Genomic DNA, 18796 nt, shown 5'->3' with positions numbered 1-18796 from the left:
GGGACCTCTCGTCATAGTCTTTTTGTGCTTCTCCCAACTTAGCTGGCCATTTGACGAAAGGTTCATCGCATATTTCATTGAAAATTCGGTAGATTAGTTTTTTGAACACCGTGGTGATGGCAGTGCGGACTCCTAGCCACCTTTTGTCTGAGTCCTCTCTGTTGGCGCGCCTGCCTCGCCCATTCCTGCTTGGGCGTCCTACCGTGTTGACTTTTGCTGTAGTCTTTTTATCTGGCATTGCTGTTGTGCCAGATTTTGCTTTAGCACGGGTGCCGTCCTCCTCCACCCGAATTTGCTAGTGTACTCTTTCCATCAAGGCCTCCATCGTGAGGGGGGCGTCATTGTGATTGAGTCCCTCAACTTGTTTCCGACTGGTAGCCCTCTTTTGTACTGCGCGATGGCAAGATTGGTGGGGCAGTCTCCTATCTGGTTGAAGGTCTCCCAGTAGTGACTGTTGTAAGATCTCAGCGTCTCCTTGTCGCCCATGTCAATGGAGAGTAGCAGATTGATCTCCACTAGCGTTTTGGTGTTCGTTCGGAACCTAGTCATGAACGCCTCCGCTAATTGCGTCCAAGAGGCTATGCTGCCTTCTGGTAGCCTTTTGAACCAGGTGAAACCTAGGTCACCAAGGCTGGATAGGAATAGGATGCACATCAAAGCCTCGTTCCGCCGATATACTGTCATGACCTGGCGAAAGTGGCTTAGGTGCATGTAGGGGTCTGTCTTTTCCTCGTAAGTCGTAAATTTAGGCTGGATGAAACCTAAAGGTAATGGTGCGTTCTCAATCGCTGGAACGAATGGCGAGTTATGTAGCCTTGCTAATGCTTTATCTGTTGGTTCGTAGGCAAGGTGCGGTATTGGCATTCCTACCTCGACGCTCCCATGCGTCTGAGAAGCCAACCACTGAAGGGCTGAAACTATGCATGGGTCGCGTGCCCTGGCATCCTCCTTCCATCGTGCCCTTTCTTCGAGCACAGTTCGCAAATTGGATGACCTAGGCAGCTTCGTCTAACGTCTGATGCGTGCACGAGGGCCGATAGGTGCTTCCTTCAGTATATGGCCTCTCAGTTCTTGTTTTTTTCATACCTGGAGTAACGAGTTTTGGACGTCCTTGTTTGAGTGTTGCCTGTTCTAAGGCTCCTACTCTCTGCTTGTGATGGCGTGGTGTGTCTACCACGACCTTTTGAGTGGCGAGGGGGCGTACTGCCTTTGCGCCCCTCTCCTGTCGCCACCCCTTTTCCTCTTATCTGGCGCTTCATCAACTCCATATCCGCCGCCATCCTTCGTATCAACTCATCCTGTTCCTTCACGCGATCCTCCAAAACCTGAGGGTCAATCCTCCGCCTCTGCCTCTTAGGGCTTTGAGAGTGACGGGGGCTGTTACCCCGCCTTCCCCTTGCATCCCTCCGGGGGTTCTGTCGCTGGGGCTCTAAATCCGCTATGGGAGGGATAGAAGGCAAACCTTCACGCCTCCCACCCCCCTCTGAGGTTTGTCCGTCGATAGTAGACTATGGTAAGTCTTCATTGTGCGCCATTGATCTCAACTAGAGAGGAAAGCTTGATCAAGAGGTTTTGTTCTTTGTGGAATTCCCACAAACGACGCCAATTGTACGAGCACGAAATAATTCTTCTCGTATGATCCTGTTGATCAAGCTTGCGCTCCTCGAAACGTCGTCACTTTGCCGCCTGAGAACCACAAACGTGAGCTAACCGGCGAGTGTGTACCGGAAATCCCTCCGATGCCTAAGTCAGCACAATAGACAATAGACACAAAAGCTTTGTGAATTCAGGAATCAAAGTTGTGTTACCTCTCCATCGGTGATGTTGTGAGCTTTTATAGGTTCCGTGTGGTACAATCCTAGTAGGACTCTTATTCCTCCACGTAGAATCCTCCTAGGGATTACACTCCTAAAAGATAATGCTTATTCTTCAACACCCCCCTCACTGCTTAAACCAAGTAAGATGGTTATACCTCGGTCGGACGACAAAACGACCGAGCTAAAACAGCCATGCTAGACTGGCAGAATTGACCGAGTTCTGACTAGCTCGGCTCTTCCTTTTACAACTTGTACCTCGGTTTCACTTCTTGAGACCACGCTATCCACAGCGTGCTTGGACCGAGCTATTCAGTCGGTTCTGAGTAAAAGCCCAAAATACCCTGGTCCTTAGTGGTATGACCGAGCTAACTGCTACTACTCGGACTGTAGTGACCGAGCTAACTACAAAGCTCTTTTACTCAGGCCTTTTTACTGTGGCCCACAAAACGGCCCGTCACCCAATTCAGCTCAATTTACATATAAATTACCCTCCCATTACTCTTGATCCAATATTAGGCTCCAGTGAGTGATACGTTCCTTGGAAATAAAGAACATAAATTTTGGTTGGTGTGATCGTTTTGTCGCATCGAGAGAGAGATGACAAAATTACAAAAATATCTGAAACCATTAATCAAGTTAGGGGATGAGTCATGCAGTCCGATAAAACCTTCTTTGTTGTTCTTATCATCTTCTTCTTATTCATTTCTTGTTCACTTCTTGTGTTCTTTTGTAGCTCTCCTGACAAGGTATGTCCCCCATACCATGCATATATATGATGAAAATGATGATGAGCCAGGTCTTAGAGACTATATGTCTCATTCACGCCCCTTTAAAATATAGAAACTAACAAACTAGCATCACATGTAACGGGCAATTATTTATTAATTTTCAAATATTATGTAACAGTATTTATATAGAACTTTTAATTAATGATGTAACAAAAATATTTGTAGATGAAATAATATTGACCAACCTTCATTATGTAATTAAGGAGTCTGTGTACAGTGTGATTTCTCATTTTTTTTGAAATACCAAAATTCTAGTTTGAGTCACTCTAAAGTGTTACTGAAGGTTTATTTATTAATTTAGATATGCACATTAATTAAGGTTCACACAAGTTGATTTGAACACTCAATTAAAAAAAAAAAAAAAAAACAATAATAATAATTTATCACTTACTTCGAAACTACCTAACAATATTTTCACATATATAACATCATTTAGTTCAAGTGAATATATACATCTTATAAATGTAGAAAACATTATGGTGCACATGCATCTTATAATTTAAATATATATATTTTAATTTTTTTAGTCATAACTAAAAAAATTATCATAACTAAGTACAATATGAGATATAATTAAAGAATTCATCAATCATAATTAAGAAAAAAAAATTAATCATAACTAAAAAAATATAATTTAAAATATATATGATACATATTTTTTGAAAGAAATGTATATTAGAATTTCCCTATAAATATATATAAAAGGGCACAGCAGAAGGAGACAAGCCTAGTCATGTTGGCATCTAGACATGGTGGCCGGCTTGCTGATGCTTCAAACCGAAGACTCACTCCACAAATTCAAATGTTATACAAAAATGTCTTCTTTTTTTTTTTAAGATTTGTATTATTACTATTAGATAGTGAAATTTATATTAATAAATTCACATAAAATTTGTATTTTTGTTAAATACATATGAAATCAAGAATGCATCTAGGAGATGCGGGTAAAGGCAAGACATCATTTCAAAAAATTTAAAAATATCATATATTATATTAAAATAATTAAAATTATAAAAATTTGCACTCCCAAATATACTTTGGCACCCCATATTCTGAATCCATCCCTGTATGAAACCAGTGGCGGAGCCAGGAATTCAGTGAAGAGGGGGTACAGATTAATAACAATATTGATTTTGTTTTTTCCTCATAATAAACAACAATGAGATATTACTAAACGTAAATATTAAGAGTTTATTTGGATAGATGTGAATTTTAAATTAAAGGATTTGAGGTTAAATTTTATACAAATATTGTGGAGTAACTATTTTAGGTGGATTGAAAAATTAAAAAAGAAGATAACGTGAGATAGAAATGATATATTTTAGAAAAGAAATTCTATAAAACACACTGCAAAAAAAAGCCCATCATATGTCGCAGTTATGATCTTTGTAATCTTTAGTTATGACACATTATAGTGTTGGATATAATTTAATTATAGGTTCTTGTGGTTGTTATTTTGGTTATGATTGAAGAGGTCTTTGATTATATATCAAGTAATGATTCGTAACGACTCATTCTGAGATTAGTTATAACTTATTGTAAAGTTTTTTTTCTTTTCTTTTTTTTTTTTTGGTTATAATTGAACATGTGTTGTTTGGTTATGATTTACATAGTAGTAATTTTAGTTATGAATGAAAATAATTTGGTTATGAAAATTTATAATATAAATACCATAAAGTAATAACTAGTATAGGTACACCCTTTTTGGAGGTGTATAATAGAATGACTTATTTTAGAAGGTTTATTGTAATTAAAAAGAAAATTTATAATAAAGGGACTATTATAATTTTAAAAAAGGATATTATTATAATTTTATAGAAGATAAATATATGATATAATCTATATATATAGAGGTACCAATATAATTATGAAAACTTGAGGGACCTGGGCATACACTGTCTCCGCCCTGTATGGCACTGATACTTTTATGTTTAGTGATAATAAAATTATATAAAGAAAAAATTATTTATCTATAGCATTTTCAAGTCTAAATTGATGCTTGAACTTCTTTCTTTCGTATTCTTTTTTCTTCTCACTCCTCACCTATTATGATTGCAGCAATGCTAGGTATCATGAAAAACCTTTCATGAAAATAATCATGAAAGTTTTGTGACCTTTTGATTACACTTAGAATAAAGCACCACACACTAATCAAGGTAATCCAAGGATCATAAATCTTTCATAATCATTTTCATGAAATTTTTTTCATAATTCCTAACTTTTCTCTTATGACTGTGAGTTGAGACTTAACTATATAGAGTGATGAGTTTTATTTATATTAATTTTAGAAATAAAAAAAATCAATTATTATGATACATAATTACAAAAACGTCATCGCCACATTATTAACTTTTTGTATTTTTATGTTAACATTTTTTTATAACATAAGCATGCATTTACCTAAAAATCACATTTATCAAGCAAGGGTAATGATACACAAAAAATTAAAAATTAAAAAAAAAAAATTGTATATAAAATCCATATAGATCGAACATGGTGACAGATTTATATTCATTCATTTAAAATTAATTTGTTTTCAGTGATTATTTCAAGAATGTTGGTATTACTTTGATAGAAATTTTTACTGATGTTTACAAATCATTTTCGATCATTTGAGAGAAATTGTTTTAAAAATTGAACTAATTGATTACTAGGTGATGCTCTTCTCATTTATAGTCTTATTATGGACAAGTTTTAATACCCACTAAATAAATTAAAAAGTCAAAAAAATATTATAAAAAAATCAATTATTTTTTCTAATTTTTTGTATGTATTTATGTAAAAAGTTAATAGTTATCAAACAACTCTATATATGGTAAGCTCCTTGGACATTGGCGATGTGAATGAAGTCCATTTTAAAAAGAAACAAAAATGGCCACCTAATGGCCTAAGAAAATGTGATAATAATTAACAGAAAACAGATATGGATTCAGTGTTCGGCGGAGAAGATGCTGAATGTCTCCAACCAAACAAAATACATATATGTTCCAGCAGTGTAATATGTTTGTTTTTTTTGTCAACAAGGTAGCTAACTTCGGCTGACAGATCGAAGTGAAAACAAAATTATAATTTGGAAATAATAATGAAAAAATATTATTAAAAAATGGGAAGTCGATTGTCCACACTGTTACTGCAAGCCCTTTCATTGGTATTAAACTCTATCAATAACTCTTCTTTTTTTCTTTTTTTTCTTCTTCTTAGATTTGAATAACTCTTCTTGTTGACATTGTTTTATTGTAGATGTAACGGTTGTAATCCTGTATATGTAATCTCCACTCCACACCAGTATTTTATGCATGCTCCAACCAATAAACTCCAAGACCAACTCTCTCTCTCTCTCTCTCTCTGTGGATATATAATAGTTAAACTATCCAAGATTCTAATCTCAGGGGCTTTGAAGGAGAGCATCAAACTATTCCAACCTCTTCCTCCTAACAACTCGTACACTTTATCGCCAATATATCATCTACAGAGAATCTTGTTTTTTTTATTTTAAAGTTCAAACGAAGCGATAAATGTTAGTTCGAGTAAAGACATTTAGTTGAGGTGCTTTTTGTTAAGCTAGACAATCCCTCAAATTTTTTTTGTAGTATGTATTTTCTTGATGTGGACAATTTATATAAAAATCATCACAAGAATAATGTGGTAATGATAGTTTTATAAATAAAATTTATCTTTACAATGAGTTACATTATTCTGTAAAAAAATTTATATGAATTTTCAATTTGTATATATAATTATTCTTTTTAATATTTCTTCATCTCTTCTTGAATTATTCTAGGGTTGAATTCACTAGGATTCAAGAAACCCACCGCTACTCCTCATTCCTTGTCACCATTTATTTTGGGGGAATTTCAAATCAATCTATAAGTTGACAGATAATTACAAATTAATGATAAATTTTATTACCAACTAGAACGTAAACGTGAGTCATGTCAATATAAAATCGCATATTCAAGATGCGATTTCATAATGACATTATATTTTGAACTTGTGATTTTAAAAAGTTAGTTCTGATAAATAATTTGAAAATTTGATTATTTTCATAAATAGTTCAAATTTTTTGAGTATTCAAAAAAAAAAAAAAAAAAAAAAACACCCTAACCAAAGTGATTAGGTTAATTGCTTGGCAAACCTATTCGTATAGCCAATCAGTTTAGTCCTTCTAAATTGAGATAGATTTCTTTTTTTTTTTCCCGATAGTTCTTGTTTGGTTAGTTTTTGAAATTTATTTTTGAGCATTTTTTTATATTTCATTTTTAGTTAGGGTTAATTACAGTTGAGTCCTATTAAATGGACATAAATACCTTTAGATACTATATGCATCTTTTAAAGAGTGCTCTTTTTTTTTTTTGAAACAGCAAGAAAAAGACTTTATTGATGGAAAACTAGTACAATGTACAAAGTGAATTACATCAATAAAGACAAGAGGGAGGTGCAAAGGCATCACAATGGGCTAGATTATCCCAACGAGGTTGGCACCAAACTAGCTCATCCTATCATTTGCTAGCACCCCCAGAGTTGGTGAGAGACCAACGAGCAAACACCAAAATACAAAAAGACCTTGCAATCACCCAAACCCAGCATAACACTCTCGAACCTCTCTCTATTATCACCACTATTAACAGAGGTCCTTAAGCAACCAACAGAATTTTGTTCTACCTGAAACACTCCCAGGACTCCCAGGACTCACACCAATTCAGACCATCACAGCCCTTGAGTTGGCATAAGAAACCTACTGCAGGACATAACATCCCACCTTATCCATCCACCTGCAGGACCACACCCAAACTTACCCAAGATGGGCACACAACAATCAAACCAGATGACAGCAGTAAGCACCAACAGATAAAAAAAAAAATAGAAACAGACCCTTTGCATAGCAGAACAGAACAGACCCTTGCGCTTACCATTGCAGCCACCAGCAGCAACCATCATAATAGAAACAGAACAGGCCCTTTAGATAATACAACCTTACATTCTCCTACCCAAACAAAATCTGATTTGCTCCAGATTATGCAGAAAATCAGTTACAGAAAAAGGAAGATCCGAGGACGTGGCTTTTAACCAGATTGCTAGCCTAATAATGATAACTTCAAGAAGTTCTACCATGTTAGGTTGAGAATCTTGGAAGATGCACTCGTTCCTGTGCTTCCAAATGGACCAGAGAGCCACCAAGGGGATAGCATTCCAAATTATTTTTTCAGCTTTCATGACCTTGCTTCCAGCCCACCACTGCAGTAAGCCATCAACAGTTTGAGGCACTACCCAGAGGGCTCCCCACCATTGCAGGAGACCCGTCCAAACTCTCCAGACCGAAGGGCACCAGATCAGCACATGTTGAACTGTTTCTTGTTCAGCTTTGCAGAAAATACAGACAATGGCAGCACTATCCTCCAGCACACCAATTCTGTGCAAGAACACTGAAGTTTTTACCTTATGCTTCCATGCGAGCCATCCAAAAAATTGAACTTTAGGTGGAAGGTACTTAATCCACACTAATCTGCTAGAATTATTGACTTCACCATGCTCAACATCAGTATGCTTGTATAAGGTTGAGACAAAAGACTGACCAGATTTGGAAGCTAACCACAAAACACTGTCTTTCACAAGCAGATTCAAGACAGGACTAGGACTGGTAAAGAGGTTCAGATTGAGGAGTTCTTCTTGTTCCCATTGAAATAAGACCCTTCTGAAGCTAATCACCCAATTTTCAGAGTTTCCCCTTTTATCAGCATAATCCCTTAGAGTCCCATCCTTCTCATTTGACAACCTGAACAATCTAGGGAAAGATTCTTTGAGGCTAGCTCCACCAGTCCAGCAATCATGCCAGAAGGACACTCTACAACCATTACCCACTCTAATCTGAAGGTTATTAATATAAAATTGCAGGAGGCTGACATTTTGATTTGCTGCCCCCAATATATCACCCCAAATCTTGGATACTCTACCTCCTGAATGAATATCTGGACGCCAATTTCCACCTTCAGCTTTGTATTTGCATACTAACACCTGCTTCCACAGAGCTTGTTCCTCATTGGCATACCTCCACCACCACTTCATTAATAAACAAACATTCATGTCTCTGATTCTTCTAACACCCAATCCCCCATGCTTAGTACTTTTAGTTACCTCATCCCATCTCACTAGATGAACTTTTCTCTTAAGTTCAACCCCACCCCACAGGAATGAAGCTTGTAACTTTTCAATTTCTTTTGCTATCCCTTCTGGAATTTTGAACAGAGAGAGGTAGTACACCGGCAAACTAGATAACACTGATTTAATTAGTGTTAATCTTCCCGCAAAGGAGAGAAGTCTCCTCTTCCAACCAGCAAGCCTGTGCTTTATCCTATCCAAGACAGGCTTCCAGAACACCTTTCTATGGGGGCTTGCTCCCAGTGGCAACCCCAGATACTTGATTGGTGTTGACTTAACTTTACAGTTTAGCATACCTGCGAACTCATGAAGCCCAGATTCAGAGATACCAAACCCACAAATAACACTTTTGTGGTAATTTATTTTAAGCCCTGAAACAATTTCAAAACACCTAAGGATCCTTTTTAAATTAAGCACTTCTGACCATACAGCATCACAAAACAACAAAGAATCATCTGCAAATTGAAGATGTGACACAACCACATTATTGTCACCAAAAACTACTCCTTTTAGCAGCCCCAACTCCCTAGCTCTCATCAGTAACATGTTCAATCCTTCTGCAGCCAAGTTGAAAAGGAAGGGGGATAGTGGGTCCCCTTGTCTGAGACCTCTTTCAGGACTGAACTCCTTAGTTGGTGAGCCATTAACGAGGATGGAGATTCTAGCTGAAGAGAGACAACTTTTTATCCAAGAGATCCACTTCGCTCCAAAGCCAAAGCTAGATAGCATTGAGAATAGGAATTCCCAGTTGAGTGAATCATAAGCCTTCTCAAAATCAATCTTGAGAATTAGTCCTTTTCTCTTAGTTTTTTTCCACCCATCCACTATTTCATTTGCAATCAAAGCCCCATCGAGTATGTTTCTACCTCCTAGGAATGCTGATTGTGCTTCACCAATTACATCTGACATGACTTTTTTTAGTCTACTAGCAAGAACCTTGGAGAGTATTTTATACACTGACCCTATAAGACTAATGGGTCTAAACTCACTTAAGTTGGCTGCATCAATTTTCTTAGGTATAAGGGTGATGAAAGAGCTGTTAAAGCCTTTAGCCAATCTGCCCCTGTCATGAAAATCTGTGAAAAAGAGCATCACATCTTCTTTGAGCACCTTCCAGAACTTCTGGAAAAATAGCAAGTTGAAACCATCTGGCCCCGGGGCTTTGTTGCCATTACAGTCCTTGACGGCTTCCCAAACCTCCACTGCTGAAAATTCTGACTCTAGGATATGAAATGAATCACTTTGCCTTACACTTTTAAACTCCCCACCTATTATAGGTCTAAGTCTCCACTCTTCTGAGAACTGGTTTGTAAAATGTGACCATACCTCAATTTTGACCTGAATTGGTTCCTCAATTGCCACCTCCCCTACAACAATGGAGTTGAGGGCATTTTTATTTTTTCTACTAGTAGCCATGACATGAAAATATCTTGTGTTCCTATCCCCTTTCATATTCCAGTCGAGCCTTGACTTTTCATTTAAGGTTATTATTGTAATAAAAAAAAAACTAAAAAATGAGAGGTCCAAAATAATTGATGGAGTGCTCTTATTAGCATTCCATCAATTATTTTGGACCTCTCATTTTTTAGTTTTTTTTTATTACAATAATAACCTTAAATGAAATTATTAAAAATGACTTCAATAATTTTCGAACACTCTATTTCATAATTAAGTCTACACGCCCACTATATCATGAGTTAGGATTTATGAGAGTACTCACCCACCTCCATCATCACCCATCCATCTTCTCCAAATCTCACATTCAAAACCTACCTACCCTCAAAATCTTGAAAATCTTTTAACGGCAATATTTCTGCGGTAACGGTGGCAACCATTTAATTACCTACACTTCTCCGACAATGACAATGAATGAAAATTTTTTCCGCAACCACAACTCCATGAGACGAGAGGAATACAACAATAAAAGCTCCAAGGATGTTCATAGTTTTAATGGTGTTTTTAACTTAGAAGAGAATGACCTTGTGAGGGTAGGTTTCTCGAAAAAAAATAGCAAAAATAATAAAAACTGTTTTTCATTTTGTCAGGACTGAACTCTCGAATATATGACGGAAATTCGGAAACACAGACCCGAACATTGTTTATTTGTTTAGCAATAGGTAACCAAACATTCCTTATTTTTTTGAGAACGAATAACCGAACATTATCAATGAACCTTTTTCAAATTTTAAAATCACAAAATCTAGGTAAGATAAGAAACAAGAATTGAAACTGCTAGAAAATTCAAAGAAACCCACTTGAGAGATCACAAATCCAAACTCATGGAGATCGCAGAACCCACAAAAGGAAAATTTTGAATCAACAAAAAAAAAAAACGCTACATTTATTTTCTAAGGTTATGAACAAGTATATGGAGATGAAGTAGTAATCACCTTCATGAATTTTGTTAGGATTTTCGGAGAGAGAGGCTTTTTGGGGTGTGGGGGTGTGCATTCAATTGAATGTGTAGAATGTTTTCACAAAGATAATTTTGATATTATTTGAGAGAAGAAAATAAATTTTAAGAGTTTTAGAATTTATAAGTGCACAGTCCAAAGAAATGGAAGTACAAAATAATTGATGAGATGCTAATAGCAGCACTCATTTTAAATGCACTTAAAAATCTTTAAATACTTATTATACCCTCATTCCTTATCACACTACCATTGGCCACCATCACTACCCACCGCTACTGCCATCGTCCATTGAGCATTACTACTATTTACTAACCACTTTTATCGTCACCGATCTACACCCCACCATAGTCAATCTACCATCACCATTCACTAGCCACTTCCACCATCACCGATCTACACTTCAACATTGTCGATTTACACTCCACTGTCACCAATCAACCGCCACCATTCATCTACCTCCATTGTTGCTAACTTTGTTGCCATCGTTTAGATCTAGCCATTTACAATGCCAATCAACTATCTTAGACACCAATTTGGTACCATGACCATGTTTGCCATCGAAATACAACCATTACATGGTTGTCCAAGCACTTACTAGAGAGATCGGGTCCCTCTCTCTTTCTCTTTCTCTACATAGTAATAGATATCCATTAATCTGTTGGCAAAGATCTCACCAAACCAGATATGTTGTCAATAAAATCTGAATACATCTATATGTGAATAAAGTTACAATGATAAATTTATTGGTTTTATCCTTTTTTTCTTTTTCTTTTTTGTGTACAAGTGTGTTGGTGTGTTTCTATCAATGAATAACTAAATGAGTATGAGTGTGAGAGAAAGATAGAGTAATTAATTAATTGGTCTTGTATCATTGCAGGATCTGAGGAGGCGGTGGGAGTAGTGACATGGAGAAGATGGATTTTTTACTGAAAAAAATGATCAAAAAATTATTGAAAAACATTCGTGGAAAAATATCGCCGGAAGTCGGAGGTAGTCGAAGATGGCTGTCGTCGATGGTCGGAGATAAAGACCAGAGGTAGTTGCCAACAACTGGAGACGGTTGTCGAAGGTCACTAACAAAGGGAGGGAGTCATGGCAGTGTTAATAATGGAAATGATGAAAAAGGTGAGGAGGGGATATTTTTGAGAATATTGATAAGTGAAAAAAGAATAGGATTTATAAATAAATAATTCTGATCACTAGCTCATAAGTGCTCTATTTAGTTATACCTAAAATGTAAAATATTTATGACAAAATATGAATGAAAAAAAAAAAAGAAAGAAAAAAAGATCACTACATAGACAAAAACAATGAATTATGTTTTTTTTTTTAATGATTTTTTTTAAGTAATGAAAAATTACAAATATTTTATTTTAGAAAAATTAGGGATACATCCCTTTATATATTTGTGTTAGAGTTCTAGTACACTAGAACTTTGTTTGGTTGTTAAAATCGCTGGGATTTCAAACTTTAAAATAATAAGAAAATATTTGTTATTTTAAAAGACAAGAATAGATTTATAACCTTAAAACTTAATTCTTAAAACTTAATTTTAGAATCTATTATGTTTTCTCTACATATTTTTTTCCCTCCCTTTCTTTGACGTACTTTAGATCTACATGTTGTCATCCTCTCTGTTAGCTTGCTATCGTCATCATTAATCACAACCATCATCTACCACCGCCATTGCCACCGTTTGCTAACTTCACCACCACCGTTCCTGAACTGTCATTCTATTCATATCTCCATCAAAATTGTTTGTGGCAATAAAGTTCTTTACACAATCCCTCCGATTTATATAATTAAAAATCTAGAAATTCGTTAGATATTAATTTGTGATTATGTATCAATTTAAAGCAATAAAACAATTCCAATCAAACAATCAAGACAAATCGACACAACGATTTTAACGTGAAAAATCACAATTGGAGCACCTCCAATTGTGATAAAAAAAATCACGGGTAACAGTCACAAAACAATCCACTAAGAAGATATAAAGGAATTACACATATATATTCTCAATTACCTATCGAATCCACGCCCGAATTGAACCAACCCCTATATGCCTCTTCCAACCCCGTCTTCACCTTGGAATTGTTTTGACGATAAGCCACTCTAGAATCTACCAAAGCTTCAAGCTCGAATTCTTAAGAATCCACTGAAGAACAACTCTCTCTTTTGTGTAAAACAAACAAATAATCTTTTGATGTATACTCTTTAAACCATGAGTTGAATACTTAATCAAAACATTAAAGAAAACTAGTAAAATATCCCCAGATATAAACCTTAATATCCAAGAAGAAGATCTGAAGAAGTAATCCTAAAATCTGACAGAAACACATACTTATAAAAATTTGGGACTGCGAAGCTCGCTCAAGCGAAGACTCTCTCGCTCGAGCGAGGAACCAAAAATGCGTGTTTTCCATAAGTAGTTTCGCTCGAGCGAGAACTCCTTCGCTCGAGCGAGCAAGGGCGGACATGCAACTTCGAATGTAATTTTGTATTTTTCTTTGAGGGCGCTGCCCCTCGACCCCCGCGAGCTGACCGGCTAGCTCGATCCCCGTCATAGTCAGCGAAGTGGCAATCTTAAAAGTATTAACATCACAAACTTCTCTGTAAGGCACAATTCGGGTTGGATTCGCATCTAAAAATTCATAACCTCACAGAAATAAAAAGGACAAAAATAAATACAACTGAAAGGAGTTTTGTCAAACGAGATTGTCAAGAATAAAAACCTAACATATATGTTTCTCTCTTTTTTTTTTTCTTTTTTTTTTTGCTTTTCCTTATTCTTCTCTTTCTCTATTTGTTATCTCTCCTTCACTGTTCTCTGCTCTCTTTCTATATCGCACAATAAATTTCAATGTCACCTAAAAATTTCATAGATAAATTTTACTAAGAGAGTAAGTGAAATTTCAGTTAAAATTCATCATTTTAGATCCCTTAATTTGAACTCCTTAGATATAAATTTGAAATTAGAGACCTAATTTTTTGTGATTGATTCTCAAATTTAAAATTTTTAGGTTTTTAATATAAATTTCTCTAAATTTGGGTGATGAGATTTCATTGTGCAAAAGTCAATGAAATATGACTGATGTTTTCAATAACTTTTTACAGTGAAATTTCATATTTTTTTAATATATATTATTAATGGATCTTAGTGAATAGCTTTTGATGAGAGAATTATAAAAACATAAATTTAGCAAAAAATAGAAATATAAATAAAAAGTTATTCAATTTTAAAATTTTCAAATCACCTAAAAGTGAATTGCTGGGTAGTTTCGTCTGGCTTACTTTTGACGGACCTAAACTAGTATTGAAAAGGTTGTTGTCTTTATTCTTCTACAAACATTGAACGAGGATGCTGAAAAAAAAAAAAAAAAAGAAAAAAAAAAGAAGAAAGAAATTGACTAAAATATCAAAATAGTTTATTAAATATAAAAAATAAGAAACATAAAATTGAATAACTTTTGATTGATTAAAAATCCAACTAATTTTTTATCTATTTTTTTGTTCAAAGTTGATGCATGAAAAGCATGGGCGCCATGGATTTCATGTTTCACAAAGCTATCAGTGCTCACCTAACAATTGTTTGTCCAAAGAGTGGTAATTGAGACCCCATCCCAGAAGACTCCACAAATCTGAACCCCGCACATACATGGAAGGCCAGGATCTACTTTGGGGTGTGAAGGTCATCCCCAAAGGGAATTCCAAACATTTATGTAGCAATCTCTAAACTAATAAGCTCTGCACTTTTTATTTTAATGAAGTAGGTGCTTACATAAACAGATAAAATAATGACAGTGTTTATTTTCCCTCTCTCCAACTGATTTGAAAATCTCATGAGAAATTGGCTGATGCCGGTATCATGTCCCGTACGTAAGCCGCTACCTCGCTCATTATAAATTTTGTCCCTGTTATCAATGCCTTAGCACCTCACAGCCTTCTCTCCTCTCCTCTTCTCTTCCCTTCTCTTCACTTCTCTCACCATTCTTGATCAGGCATGGCTGTCTCGGGGCTTGTCATTAGATTAAACCCGTGTATATCTCCACACCTGACAACATCCCCATGGCAAAGCCATGGCTGCAGAAAACAGGTATCAGTGCATAAAAATTTCATTTAACACTCGTTCGTTTGGGCAGAAAACATTTTCTGGAAAATGTTTTCTGTGAACTGTTTAGTATTTTGTTATTGTCATCTGGTTTTCAATTCTTGATGTGGTTTCACTCATAGACATGGTTTTGGTAATTCAAATGGTATGTTATATGTACTAATGGTGGTTGGTATGGGGGGTTTCAGTTCTACTTGAGAGCTTCAGCCACAAGTTCAGATGGTGAGGATGGGAAGATGATGATAAGGACAGAGAAAGGGGGTTGGAAGATTGATTTCTCTGGAGAAAAGCAACCCACGCCATTGCTCGATACAATCAACTATCCTGTTCACATGAAGAACCTCTCTGCACAGGTAAAAGCACCAACGGCTAATACTCTCTACTTTACCTGTTGTTGATCTTCTTCTCCTTTTGATGATGATGAATGTGGTGTTTCAGGATCTTGAACAACTAGCAGCAGAGCTCAGAGTGGATATTGTTCACAGTGTATCAAAGACAGGAGGACATCTTGGTGCAAGCTTAGGAGTTGTGGAGCTGACTGTGGCTCTGCACCACGTCTTCAACACCCCTGAAGACAAAATTATATGGGATGTTGGTCATCAGGTGAGTAGACAGATCAACTTTACAAATGAAAATGAAAAAAATATGAAAAATGGACCATATCATATATTTGAATTCTATTTCGATTTCTACAACACGAGTTCTGAACAGAACAACTAAATATGGCAGGCATACCCACATAAAATTCTGACAGGGAGGAGGTCTAAAATGCACACCATTAGAAAAACTTCAGGGCTAGCAGGGTTTCCTAAAAGGGATGAGAGCATTCATGATGCTTTTGGTGCTGGCCATAGTTCTACAAGCATCTCTGCTGCACTTGGTATTCTGTGTTCTTTTTTTTGAGTTTGTGATGTTTAAATATAAATATATAAATAAATAAAAAAAGGCCCGCTTGTGAATACATATATGTCAATCCATAAGGCACACCACAGGAACTCTGATATATTTTTTGGGATAAAAAAAACTTTTGTAGGTATGGCAGTTGCAAGAGACCTTTTAGGGAAGAATAACAATGTCATTTCTGTGATTGGAGATGGAGCCATGACTGCAGGGCAAGCATATGAGGCCATGAACAATGCAGGATACCTTGATGCTAACCTGATTGTCATATTAAATGACAATAAGCAAGTATCCTTACCCACAGCTACTCTTGATGGCCCTGCAACTCCTGTTGGAGCTCTCAGCAGTGCTTTATCCAAGCTCCAAGCAAGCCCTAAGTTCCGGAAACTTCGTGAAGCTGCAAAAGTATAACCTCTAAGCTTTTCATGCCACTTTCTTACTGTTATGTTTCCTCTATTCTTATTTCAAATGCAAGAGAGATCTGATTCGGTTTTATCTCTTCAAAGAACATCACAAAGCATATTGGACCGCAAGCACATGAAGTTGCAGCAAAAGTGGATGAGTATGCAAGGGGTATGCTTGGTGCTCCTGGGTCTACTCTCTTTGAAGAGCTTGGGTTATATTACATCGGTCCAGTCAATGGGCACAATATAGAAGATTTAGTCACCATTTTCCAGAAAGTAAAAGAAATGCCTGCACCAGGTCCAGTTCTTATACACATTGTAACAGAGAAAGGCAAGGGCTATCCGCCAGCGGAGGTAGCAGCTGACAAAATGCATGGTGAGTCAGCTACTACAGAATCTAAATGTCTCATAAAACTGCATAAAATCCTTATCCTCCAACTCTTTCAGGGGTTGTCAAGTTTGATCCGAAAACAGGAAAACAATTTAAGCCCAAATCCCCTACACTTTCATATACCCAGTACTTTGCGGAATCCCTGATAAAAGAAGCTGAGGTAGATAACAAGATTATCGCCATCCATGCGGCGATGGGTGGTGGGACTGGCCTCAATTATTTCCAGAAGAAGTTCCCAGATCGCTGTTTCGATGTGGGAATTGCAGAGCAACACGCTGTTACATTTGCAGCTGGTTTAGCCACAGAGGGTCTCAGGCCATTTTGTGCTATCTATTCATCCTTCCTGCAGCGAGGTTATGATCAGGTGAGCCTGGAGCATTAGATGATGCAAAAAAGGGAAATGTGGCTGTTATAAAGATTTTACTTCTGATTTTAAATCAAATTTTGAACATAACACCAATACTTTACAATGGATATGAAGGTGGTGCATGACGTAGATCTTCAGAAACTACCTGTCCGCTTTGTATTGGATCGGGCTGGTTTGGTTGGTGCAGATGGCCCCACACACTGTGGAGCATTTGATATCACGTACATGGCTTGCTTGCCCAACATGGTGGTCATGGCTCCATCTAATGAAGCAGAGCTGATGCATATGGTTGCGACGGCAGCAACCATTGATGACAGACCTAGCTGCTTCAGGTTCCCAAGGGGTAATGGAATTGGAGCAGTCCTTCCTCCCAATAACAAAGGAGTACCAATTGAGGTTAGCATTTGAAATAACCAATTTTTAAATAATCTAAGCAAAGAGTTGAAAAAAAGAACTAAAAAAAAAAAAAAAAAATCTTCTGTGATAATTGAATAGATTGGAAAGGGGAGAATACTGATGGAAGGCAATAGAGCTGCTATTTTGGGATATGGGTCAATAGTTCAACAATGTGTGGAAGCAGCAGGCTTGCTCAGATCCCAAAACATATCTGTGACAGTTGCCGACGCAAGGTTTTGCAAACCCTTAGATGCAGATTTAATCAAGAGATTGGCGAAGGAGCATGAAATCTTAGTTACTGTAGAGGAAGGCTCCATTGGAGGTTTTGGATCTCATGTGTGTCAATTCCTAAGCTTAAATGGTATTCTGGATGGACCCCTTAAGGTAATTGTCCTTGAACAACGGATATTTTAAGCTCAACTGCTGTTTCTTTTTCATTTATTTTTATTGTTTCCCGTGGATTTTAATTCTTTTTAGAGCTTTCTGCAGTTGAGGGCAATGGTACTTCCTGATAGATACATAGAACATGGATCACCCCTAGATCAGATTGAAGAAGCAGGGCTCTCTGCCAGGCATATCTGTGCAACAATGTTATCCCTCTTGGGGAAATCCAAAGAAGCTCTCAAGTTCAAGTGAGTCCCACACACGGAAGCAAATATTGACTTACTAGTTATGAATATCATCCACATCTGTAATTGGTTCTAGTTTGGCTTTAAGAGGAAAAGAAACACAGAAAACCCAAACTCAAAAGCTTATCATTGGGTTCCAAGAGACTGAGGGTCCAAGACTCATTAAAATTATTTTCCCTATATCCCTTACCACAAACGTATCTATTTAAGGGATTTGAATTGAATTTAAAAAGACACAAATTGTGTGTTTCTGTATATTCATTTTCTCCTCTTGTAATGTAAAATATATATTATATTATATTACATGAACGAAGTGAAGTATCATATGATTATCCCATGAAGCAAAAGTTTTCTTGAATAGAAAATTGGCAATGCATCTTGTCCTATTGTGTTTTTCTGTTTGTTTTAATATAAATCAAGAGC

General features: G+C 36.5%; 1 protein-coding gene across 1 annotated transcript; it reads left to right on the top strand.

Moving 5' to 3' along the window:
* Positions 1 to 14858: 14858 nt before the first annotated feature.
* LOC114301937 (1-deoxy-D-xylulose-5-phosphate synthase 2, chloroplastic) lies at positions 14859 to 18738 on the top strand. Its single transcript, XM_028246899.2, has 10 exons — positions 14859 to 15271; positions 15475 to 15639; positions 15725 to 15889; positions 16016 to 16166; positions 16320 to 16591; positions 16693 to 16966; positions 17038 to 17345; positions 17463 to 17744; positions 17844 to 18128; positions 18234 to 18738. Exons 1-10 carry the CDS (start codon positions 15179 to 15181, stop codon positions 18378 to 18380), a joined length of 2142 nt encoding a protein of 713 aa, XP_028102700.2. The 5' UTR covers positions 14859 to 15178; the 3' UTR covers positions 18381 to 18738.
* Positions 18739 to 18796: the final 58 nt, after the last annotated feature.

This window comes from Camellia sinensis, chromosome 4, assembly GCF_055761805.1.
Source record: "Camellia sinensis isolate YWXY chromosome 4, ASM5576180v1, whole genome shotgun sequence".
NCBI lineage: Eukaryota > Viridiplantae > Streptophyta > Magnoliopsida > Ericales > Theaceae > Camellia > Camellia sinensis.
Note: the sequence above shows the minus strand (reverse complement) of the source record. Positions and strands in the feature narration are given on the sequence as shown.